At 45.2% G+C, this 10523-nt stretch overlaps 3 protein-coding genes across 3 annotated transcripts; 1 reads left to right on the top strand and 2 right to left on the bottom strand.

Moving 5' to 3' along the window:
* Positions 1 to 2277: 2277 nt before the first annotated feature.
* Positions 2278 to 4886, top strand: LOC104434119 (laccase-3). The gene is made up of 6 exons (XM_010047084.3): positions 2278 to 2441; positions 2570 to 2721; positions 2852 to 3096; positions 3210 to 3338; positions 3424 to 4380; positions 4513 to 4886. The coding sequence occupies exons 1-6, from the start codon at positions 2328 to 2330 to the stop codon at positions 4641 to 4643; spliced, it is 1728 nt and encodes a 575-aa protein (XP_010045386.1). The 5' UTR covers positions 2278 to 2327; the 3' UTR covers positions 4644 to 4886.
* Positions 4887 to 4951: 65 nt separating this feature from the next.
* Positions 4952 to 7234, bottom strand: LOC104434118 (SWR1 complex subunit 6). The gene is made up of 4 exons (XM_010047083.3): positions 7000 to 7234; positions 6792 to 6897; positions 5578 to 5687; positions 4952 to 5477 (listed from the first exon to the last, which is right to left on the bottom strand). The coding sequence occupies exons 1-4, from the start codon at positions 7102 to 7104 to the stop codon at positions 5274 to 5276; spliced, it is 525 nt and encodes a 174-aa protein (XP_010045385.1). The 5' UTR covers positions 7105 to 7234; the 3' UTR covers positions 4952 to 5273.
* Positions 7235 to 7654: 420 nt separating this feature from the next.
* Positions 7655 to 10523, bottom strand: LOC104435751 (cation/H(+) antiporter 24). Its single transcript, XM_039307242.1, has 2 exons — positions 10245 to 10523; positions 7655 to 10053 (listed from the first exon to the last, which is right to left on the bottom strand). The coding sequence occupies exons 1-2, from the start codon at positions 10521 to 10523 to the stop codon at positions 7801 to 7803; spliced, it is 2532 nt and encodes an 843-aa protein (XP_039163176.1). The 3' UTR covers positions 7655 to 7800.

Genomic DNA, 10523 nt, shown 5'->3' with positions numbered 1-10523 from the left:
GCGACAGTAGGTGGCAGATGACAGTAGATGGCAACTGTGGCAGATAATGAAGAAGAAGAAAAGGGAAGAATAAGAGAAAATATGGGTTTGATTCTAGAATTGTTCTCGAGAACAAGAATCATTTTTCTTTTTTTAATTATGTTTCAAATCTACTTTCAAGAACAAAAAAAAAAAAAAAGGAAGTTATTTCTAGAAATCAAATTTACCAGATACTATTCCATTCCAAAACTACTCCCGAGAACAAAATAATAAAATTTGGCACTGTTTGGCCGATTACCAAATAGGCTCTTAAATAAGTTTGAGAATTTCATATATGTTTTGAGCCTCCCTAATCTCGTTTTGTTGTCCATTGGGTCTTCCAGATGCTCCGTTGGTGCTTGTTCTCTGGAGCTCAATTATTTATTGATCCAACTGAAGTAAGTGGTGACGTTACCTACTTAAAATAAGGGAAGAACTAGAAGCAAATGAAGTTGCTATCAAACCTAATTCAACACTGCTGACGTATTTCTTCTCACCATATTATAAAACAGAAGCACCTATGTTTTAGTTAGTTAAGTAGTTACGGAAAAACATGGGAGTAGACCTACAAGACCTGCCTCCTTTTCTGCTTCTGTTGACCCTAATAATAAAATTAGGGAAGTGTGGTCGGCATGAATCATCGGCTTGATTGATGTTTGAAAACAGGACGTGTACCAAAAGCAGAAAAGAGACATTGTTGGCATCAGGATCACACCACATTGTACCATTCATGTATGTAACTTTCAGAAATTTAGGACACAAATAATAATCATTTTATTTTAAAAATCAATTTCTGTCCTAAAAATAAATTCTTCTAATTCTATTCCCCCCGGATGAGTTTCTTAAAAAAAAAAATGCATTTGATAATGGTACAAAATTTTTGTTCACGGAATAAAAATTCATTTAATAATAACACAAAATTTCTCTCTCTCTCTCGGGCGACGGTGTTGGACAGTGGGTAGTGACAGGTGGTCGGTTGGCTAATAGTGAGAGCAACCAATGAGAAATTTTTTTATTTTTCATTTTTAAATAGCGAAATATAAAATTTTTACTTTTCATTTCTATTCCAAACCTATTTCAAGATAAAAAATTTGTTCTAAAAATTAAAAAAAAAATGAAATTGCGTTACTAAATAGATTTCTATTTTAAACTTATTTCGGGAACAAAAAAAAAAAGGTTCTATCTAGAAATAAACTGGTTATCATATATATCCTTAAGGTAATAGGCTAATTCATTTCTCGTACAAGAACCATAATGATTCTTTTGTATTAATTGGCCTTTCTATTGCAAGTACGGAGTGTTCATTCTCAAGCTAAAACGACCAAAGAGAGCGATTGTACTTTTGGGGCTGTGTAAGTTGGCTGCTCGAGCTTTTTGTTCATTTCAAGTGGAAGTATCATTCCACCAGACAGATATTTGCATTCTAATTCATGAGGAACAACACTAGGTTTATACTCTTGACTGGTGTTAGTGATGTGATAAACTCTTCTCCTGTGTATTTATTGAAGCTATGATTTTAGACACCTTCATTAAAGCATAAATTACATTTGTCTCTTTGCTTTGTTGACCAAACCCGATCAAGCGCTGAACCTGCTCCTGCTGTCTTACAGTAAAATTACTCCAGCTCACAGCGCCAAAGAGAAGAGCCATTAAATTACGAAAGAACTCTCGAAGAAACTCTCAGATGGGGTCCACGTGCTGTTGAATCGTTGAGCTAACCATTGATGTCGAATGTCAGACTAGTTCCTTACCTTTTAATAATTGAATAAGAGCGCTGAGAGAAACCAACTTTTTTCTTTACCATTGACAGAAACCACACGGTGTATGGTGTTTAGTCTAGCATTTTAATTGACTAATCTCGGTTCTTGGGATTCAACCCTAAGTGGGGACATGTCATTGTTTATCTCCCACCCACAGGTAACGGTACGGCGGTTTTACTGACTTAAGGGGAGAGCATGATCAAATCTTGCACCTGCCCCAGCCACAAAGTCTAATCCGAGAAAACGAAATTCGTTAACCCCAAGTATAGAATCTCTTTTATTTTAAGGATCAATTGATCGGGCTAGTTGGTGTAACAAATCCTCTTTGCGGTTGGACTAAATGTCCTTCGATCTATGCTTTCTCTGCTGACTCGAAAACCTAATTTTGCTAACGTCTTTGCTTATGTTTGTACTGACTCGTTAAAATGTAGTAAAGAAAAACGTCAGTGGGCTTTCCTTTCCCTCCCCAAAATGATGTATAAATAAGGAGGTCCTCTTGATCAGTTCAATGCATACCCACCTCCAGTTCAAGTCTTGTCTGATAGAGCCATGGACTCTCCCAATCTTGCTAATTTCTCCATGCGTTCTTGCCTCTTGTTCGCGACACTCCTTGTGTCCTCGGTGTCTTTCTCAGTGGCTGAAGTTCACTTCCATGAGTTTGTGGTATTTCTATCTGATCTCCACATGTTATTTTTGCGCCCCTTTTCTTGCATTTTTTGGCTTGCTCAAGATGACGGGCTTTGTGCATTCCTTTGTTCGTCAATTTGTTTTGATTAATTGCATCGGTACAGATCCAAGCTAGGCCAGTGAAGAGACTATGCAGAACCCACAGCACCATCACAGTCAATGGCCAATTCCCAGGCCCAACCCTGGCGGTGAGAGATGGAGATTCTCTGGTCATCACAGCCATAAATCGGGCCAGATACAACGTCACTCTGCATTGGTAATCTGTCGCGAAAAAAAGCTACATCAAAACTCTTTCGCGTGACACATTTTTATGCATACATTGGATTTTTGGACGGACGGAACTCATATCACTCAAGTAACTTTTCTCATGACTTGTTGACCATTAGGCACGGAGTTCGTCAATTACGAAATCCATGGGCAGATGGACCTGAATATGTGACGCAATGCCCCATCCAACCTGGAGGAACATACACATATCGGTTCACCATCCAAAACCAAGAAGGAACATTGTGGTGGCATGCTCACAGCAAATGGCTTAGGGCCACCGTCTATGGAGCTCTCATAATCTTTCCCAAATTGGGTTCGCATTATCCTTTCCCAATGCCCAAGCGAGAATTCCCTGTACTTCTTGGTAAATTTTGATAACTCCATGGCAATTTGTATCGAGATAAAGTCAATGGAAAATTCCATCTCTGTCTAAGTTTGAGCAATAAAATGATTGATTTTATTTGCACCCTTGAACAGGTGAATGGTTTGACCGAAATCCAATGGACGTGCTCAAACAAGCATTATTCACAGGCGCTGCTCCAAATGTATCCGACGCGTATACCATCAACGGTCAACCTGGAGATCTATACAGATGCTCCAGCAAAGGTGGTCCATTCGAACTACTTCACCGCTCTATTTATAACTCATTAAATGGTGAAATAAGCAATGTGACCGTGCATCGAAATTGCAGGAACCGCTGTATTTCCAGCGATACCAGGCGAGACGATTCTCTTGAGGATCATCAATGCTGCACTCAATCAAGAACTCTTCTTCTCCGTTGCAAACCATCAAATGACGGTCGTGGGCGTCGACGCCGCCTACACCAGGCCTTTCGCAACCAATGTCATTATGATAGGACCGGGGCAAACCACCAACGTGCTCATTACTGCTAACCAGGCCCCGGGCCGTTATTACGTGGCAGCACGAGCCTACGACACTGCTCAAAATGCTGCCTTTGATAACACCACCACCACAGCAATTCTCCAATACATATCGACATCTGGTAGCGGAGGGCAGGGACAATCCTCCAGGCCAATTCTCCCAATACTTCCTGCCTATAATGATACAACCACCGCAACTGCATTTACAGCGAGCTTGAGGAGTCCTGGGAAAATCAACGTCCCAACTCAAATTGACGAAAACCTACTTTTCACTGTAGGATTAGGACTCTTGAATTGCTCCAATCCTAACAGCCCTCGATGTCAAGGTCCCAACGGGACTCGGTTCGCTGCCAGCGTGAACAACATTTCTTTTGTTTTTCCTACAACAAATTCCTTGATGCAAGCCTACTATCAAGGAGTTCCCGGAGTCTTCACAACGGATTTTCCACCCGTTCCTCCAATTCCATTTAATTACACCGGCAACGTGAGTCGGGGCCTATGGCAACCCGTAAAAGCAACTAAGCTATACAAGCTGAAATATGGTTCCAGGGTACAACTTGTATTTCAAGATACAAGCATCGTTACGACAGAAGATCACCCGATGCATCTTCATGGATATTCCTTCGCAGTGGTTGGGACGGGATTTGGGAACTTCGATCCAATAAATGATCCGCCCAAGTTCAATCTCATCGATCCCCCATTGAGGAATACGATTGGAAGCACACCAGGTGGTTGGGCAGCGATCAGATTCGTAGCCGACAATCCAGGTAAAATGAATGAAGCAACCGGTATATATAAATCCAGAAAATATAAATATACATATACAGAAGAAGCAAGTGCAAAAAAGACAACCCAACCTCATATTTGACCATTTCTCTTTCCCGTGTCGTTCATTACAGGAGTGTGGCTGATGCATTGTCACCTTGACTCTCATCTGGTCATAGGCCTGGCCATGTCTTTCCTGGTGGAGAACGGTGTTGGGGAGTTGCAATCCGTGATACCACCCCCGCCAGACCTACCTCGCTGTTAAACCAATTGCCGGTCACACTTGGAAAGTTGCAGGATTTGTTGATGTCTCGAATCCAGTCATTATGTTCTATGATTGATTGTTCTCCCAGATTGGTCGTCATTGTTTTTCCCGCGATTCGATGTTAATTGGATAAGTTAGAAACTTGTGAGGTTGCATCGAGCAACCACTTTGCCATAGTTCCCAATTGTAGCGGGCTCCATTTGGAAAATTATATTCCAAGATTATCATTTTCAGTACAGTATACGATTGAGTGCTGACTTACTGGTAGGCATCGGATACATGCACTGGTAGACAAAGCACTGAAAACATTTGGCCTGTGCCACCTGTCGAGTGGCAAGTACTACCGGTAGCAAGCTTTCACCGCCGGCTACATGAAGCAAGTGACGTTATCCAGGGACAATTTACCCCCTGAAAATCTACATAGCCAAAATCATCCTCAACATTCACAATCCTTGTCGCACCAGACAACCCAACGCTCATGCTAATCAGATCCAACTTAAAAAATATACATTGGTCACAAAAACGCCTACAAAGGGGACAAATCTGCATTTGAACCTGCCGAGAAACTATTTGAATTAAGAGAGGTCCTCTGCTCAGTGCCAAAACTTGTGCTGAAAGTTTCCCAGCTGATCAGGCCACAAATTTTAGACAACGGGTATCGTTATGTATGTTCTGGCATCGGCGAGAACAGAAACGCATCCCACACCTCACACATGTATAAGTGGCGGTGAACCCACAAACAGTGCAAAAATGGCGACGAGAGGTAGAACTTGGAGGTCCAACTGCTGCCCTTAAGTATGAGGGAATATGAGGAGGCAAGGACTCGAGGTTTGCCTGTTTTCAGAAGGATGTCGTCATGAGGAAGAAAAAAAAGAAACACTCAAACTAATAAAGATAATAGACAAAAGGAAAAGCATTTGCCTCAATCTTATACCTCATGCAGGAGCTCAAGGAATGTTCTAGGAGCTTTCCTGGCATTTTCAAGAGCTTTCGCTTGACGTGTTTTGCGTCTTGTGCTCTTCGATTGCTTTTTGTGCATATAACCTGAGGTCCAAGGTCCAAAAAGGCAAATAGTTTCTAACATGCACCTGCATGTGTTAATGCACATAAAACCACCATGCACAATCAATTCCAAAAGATTGCTTTCCTCACACGGTCTAGCTTAAAGACCTGATGAAGAAAAGGGTGTTTGATATATCTCCTTAATGCTTCCCGATGAAACTATGTATATCAGAGTGACAATTCCATCTACCAGTAAAGAAGGAAGGAAAAGGCACTGACCCTTGTTATCATTAAAGTAAACAAGAGCAGAATCATTTCTCCACTCACAGGGTGGATACAGCAAGAACATTGAGAGCAATCAAATTGAAAGAAACGGATTGATGTCTGAGTATCATTATTCAGGCGGCTTCTAGTGGAGTGGAGGCAGTTGGTTTTGGATGAAAATATGGAAGTTCTACACAATTTCTCCCGTTTTTGAAGACTAATTCTCCCTAGCCCAGCCAAGCACACATGTACATCGCACAACTCATGATCACTGAAAGGAACACATACAAGGAAAGGAGCTAAATAATGCAAGCCACCCAAAGTCTGGTGATAATTGATGAGTAGGAGTAGGGTAATCTTGACGATGCAGGCGGTACTCATCATTGGATTGGTTTGATTTGGGGCGAGGACGTTAAAAGAATGAGGGAGGGAAGAATCAGTCCAAATGGCTGGTAATAAATGTATGAAGTGGAACGCTCACACAAACAAGAACATCAAAACATCAAAAATTTTAGGCGAACTACTCGGAAGCAACTTTATCGAAGAGAGAGATATCCGGTCACTAGGTACCCTAGGTCATCATGGACTTAAACTATGGTATCAGATTCGAGAGAAATGCTTGTAAGCTAGAGTGCTACGAGTTAGATGGCCCGCAGCCCAGCATCCAGAAGAGATAGCCATGTTACTTTAGCCGGCAACACTTGGCTAATAAGAGGTTTCGCTGAGGATAAGGAACTCTACTGCCGGATGGATGATGGGATGATGCTAAAGAAACTTCATTGGCGAGCGGAGAGTAATTCGGAACGAGACAAGAATAAACATAGCAGAGAGAACCCAGGAAAGAGAGGTGGCTATGCTGTACAGGCCAGGAACGAAAAGTACCGTCGTCGTCGTCGTCGTCCAGGGAAGCTTCGTCGTCGTCATTAAGATCTCCCACTTCGGTCCCGGCATTGTCATTCTCCAAAGCTTCAAGCCGAGCAAGCATGGCCTGAAGCGAAAAGGGATTCCAACAAATTAACGAATTGGTTCTGGGTTCGTGAGCTCAAAATCAAAGGTATGACATGCCATGGAGAGAGGGAGAGAGGGAGACCTGAGTTCGATTGTCGCTGCTGGCGAGGGCAGCTACCATCTTAGGAGCGACCTTGCGAGTCCGGCTGGACATGCGACGGAGTGGGTTCGAGGACTCGTCTTCCATGGTCGACGGCACAGCGACTGATCGACGGCGACGGTTGCCCAAATTCTCTCCTTCGCCTCTCCTTCCCGATTCAATCTCGCCCTTCCCTTCTCTGCGATGCAAAACAGAGAAGGAGAGACAGAGGGAGAGGGAGAGGGAGAGGGAGAGGGCCTTAAAGTTGATGAACCATCCGAGCCCAAAATGCAGGAGAAAAGGCCATTTGAAAACGCAAATTTGTCCCCTCCCAAAGCCCAAACAAGAACGAAAACCCAATCGTGGCCCACCGGGGTCGGCCAATGCTATCGCAGTCCTTCCATTAACTAAAAGTCTATGAATTCATCCAAGAACCAAAGTCTATGAATTCATCCAAGAACCGGACCGGTGACTTCTCATTGATGCACTCGCATGGATACAATCGATTACAGTTCATTAATAGGCTATGCCATGGTGCTCTTCCAGACATCATATATCTCTCTTCTATAAGAAAAGCAAAAATATAAGGAACCATCGAACATGCAACTGTAGTTTCAGCACTTAAAAAGACCATCCGCCGTGCATGTATCGATCGAGCAACGTCTCTTCCGCAGAAGAAGGCAATCCATGCTTCTTCCGCTTTGGATGTTCTTTTTCCTCCTAAAATAACTATCCAAAAAAAGAAAAAGAAAAAGAACTAAAGACTCTACTGACGACTCCGTTGCTCCTCCTAAGGTTCTGTGCTTACATCACACCAACCCCCATACGCCGAAGCCAATGCTTTTGCTCCCTCAGAACTTGCTGTTGGACCACCAGCACCGAAGCCGCAGCATCGCAGTACAGGGACGACACGTAGTCTCCCATCACTCCCAGCTCACTGTTCTCGCTCCAATCCTCCAGCCCTCGCAGCAGCACCGGGTTTATGCCATGCTTCCTCCCCACGATCCAGAGATCGAACGTGTTGTCGTTCATCGCGTGCACCGTGGCCACCGTCTCTTCGCCGTTCCTCACCTCCACCTCCCTGTAGTTTACCCTCCTGTTCATCTCATTCTTCATCCAAAACCAGGTCACCGCCCCGTCGTCCAGTTTCTTCTCCATCTCATCGTCCCCTTCCCCGTCGTAGGCAAGGAATCGGACCACGGTGAGACGCACGTTCTGGTTCCCCACCATCCGATCTGCGTAATAAAGCGCTTCTCGACCATCCGCGCCTCCTAAAAATAGGAGGACTAATTGGTGGAACTGTGCTTGGAAGTCGGTAGGGTTGACCGCGAGCATCGAGTTGCTCCTAAAATGGCCCTTGTCCAAGAGTATGCCCACGGAGCACGGCGCGTTGGCCAACACGGCACTCACGAGCACAATTCTGTGATGGTTCTGTGGGAGATTTTTGTGGTATGGGAGGAGGATCAACGTAGCCTTGTTAATGAGGGCGAGCTCGCATATATCTCGAAACATGGTTCGCTTCGGGGACATGGCCGTGTAGGCTTTGTAGCTGATGCACTCGCTCTTGCTTTCCTGGTACACTTTCATGGCTTGGTGGATGGTCTCGTAGATGGCGTACGTAGAATACTGCGCCAGCTTTTCGTGGTCGAGGAGCCTAGGGTACCCACGACCAACTATCTCCACAAGGTGCAGACCATAGATTGAGATCGGAGAGCTCACAGTGGGATTGGAGGCTTCTATGAAGTTGATGAACTTGGCCGTATCTTCTTCGTCGTGGATTTTAAGGACCACCCCGAGTTCTGTGGACGGAGGAGTGTGTTGGATGGTTCGCCTGCGGTTCACCATGTAAGGCTTTGTGGGATCGTACAGGATGCCGATCAATGGCGTCGATACTGCGGTGACCAACACTGAAAGCATGACCATCATCGTGTACACCTGCGGTTGTATGACCTGCATTTCGTTCGGGAATCCGACGAGGAGCAAAAGTGAAGAATGATACGTGTGTATACTCGCAAATAAATTTGGATTATGTTCGTCGTGCGCGATGTGTACCTTTTTTTGCAACCAATGAACGAACAACAAGAGATCAACCTGACCCCTGAGGGTCAAGATGAGGCCGAGGGCAAGACCATCCGCGACGGGCATGTGGATGAAGAGGCCGGACAAAAGACACGTCACCACTTTGGTAAAGTGCCCAATTGCAACGATGGCACAGATTGGTTTCAGGTCCGACCACGCCTTCCCCATCGCGGCCAAATCTGTGGACTGGCCGATGAACATGAAGGAAAATGGCATGAGAAGCTCCATGATTATAGTGTCACTCCGCTCCACCAGAGTTGTCCCGAGCGGGGGGCCGTCGGGAATCATCAACCCCAGCCACAGAGGCCCGTTACCGATGGCCACGCCTAAGAAGTCGGTCACGAACCCCGTGACCAACACCCCCACGAGGATCGCTACGATGTAAGTTTGGTCAACGGGCTTGCCTTCTGGGGTATTTCGAATGATCCGAGAAACCGCAGCCCGAGTGCCAACGTACATGATGGCCACCGTTAGGAGCACCGCAGCCAAGCACCACAGGCCATCGTTGGAACCGCTTTCTACCTGGACTGTTGCTTCCAATATAACGATGGCGACGATTCCCAGCATATCGACGACTATTGCGGACGATAAGGCCAAGCGTCCTACCTCAGAATTCAGAATATTCAGCTCCTTGAGGATGGGATACAGAACAGGGAATGCCGTTATAGCCGTGGACGAACCAAGTACTCCGATGGATAACCAATCTCCATAAGCATCGCTCATGGACCGTCGCATGAACAGACCAATTCCTATCACTACGAACCAGGGGACGAAAAAGCCTGTCAATGCTATGTACACGTGTTTCTTCGCCGACCTCCACACCATTGCCATGTCCGTTCTCACGCCCGCCATGAAGAGGAAATACATGAAACCCATCGCACCAACGTTTCGTACCACGAAATTGGCACTATCTGGAAACGCATATTCTGCGAACTTGCGATTGTGGCCCAGAACGGAGGGTCCAACGAGCACTCCACCCTTCAGAATAAGGAGGAGACAAAAGGCAAAGAAAAAGAAAAGGAAGAGGAAAATCAAAGTGAGCGGTTGCTTTGGGTTCATTTAATAATCCTTGTTTCTTTTCCTTGAATTGCCAATGTCACCGCAAGTCCTTAAATCGCAGAAACATAGAATAAAGTTGGAAGAAACTGGAGGGTGAATGAAATACTCACGAGGATCTCCGAGACAATTCTAGGCTGACGAAGAGGCTTGAGGAGAAATCGGAGAACCCGAGTGACCACGATGACGAACGAGACTTCCAACAGTACATGCGAGAGTAAGTTATTCTCGGCGGTGTCGTCAAAGGAGACGCCGAAGAAATCATCGCTGGAAGGCTTGGTGCACTCGGTCCGGAAGCCCGAGTTGGCAGGGGTGGGCGGGACCTGGACATCACGGCTTACATGGGCGATGTTCATGGCAGGGGGAGGCATGAGTACCTTCCGAATCGGCAT

This window comes from Eucalyptus grandis, chromosome 2, assembly GCF_016545825.1.
Source record: "Eucalyptus grandis isolate ANBG69807.140 chromosome 2, ASM1654582v1, whole genome shotgun sequence".
Lineage (NCBI taxonomy): Eukaryota > Viridiplantae > Streptophyta > Magnoliopsida > Myrtales > Myrtaceae > Eucalyptus > Eucalyptus grandis.
The sequence above is the reverse complement of the archived record's forward strand: the minus strand, read 5'-3'. Positions and strand labels throughout refer to the sequence as shown.

Bases quoted from the DNA above. Each gene is read 5' to 3' on its own strand.
- LOC104434119 (XM_010047084.3), top strand. From the start codon at position 2,328: ATGGACTCTCCCAATCTTGCTAATTTCTCCATGCGTTCTTGCCTCTTG. The intron at 2,722-2,851 runs GTAATCTGTCGC...GTTGACCATTAG, and splicing joins TACAACGTCACTCTGCATTG to GCACGGAGTTCGTCAATTAC. The intron at 3,339-3,423 runs GTGGTCCATTCG...TCGAAATTGCAG, and splicing joins ATACAGATGCTCCAGCAAAG to GAACCGCTGTATTTCCAGCG.
- LOC104434118 (XM_010047083.3), bottom strand. From the start codon at position 7,104: ATGGAAGACGAGTCCTCGAACCCACTCCGTCGCATGTCCAGCCGGACT. The intron at 6,898-6,999 runs GTCTCCCTCTCT...TTTTCGCTTCAG, and splicing joins GCAGCGACAATCGAACTCAG to GCCATGCTTGCTCGGCTTGA. The intron at 5,688-6,791 runs GTACTTTTCGTT...CTTGGACCTCAG, and splicing joins GGACGACGACGACGACGACG to GTTATATGCACAAAAAGCAA.
- LOC104435751 (XM_039307242.1), bottom strand. From the start codon at position 10,523: ATGCCGATTCGGAAGGTACTCATGCCTCCCCCTGCCATGAACATCGCC. The intron at 10,054-10,244 runs GTGAGTATTTCA...CTTATTCTGAAG, and splicing joins GAATTGTCTCGGAGATCCTC to GGTGGAGTGCTCGTTGGACC.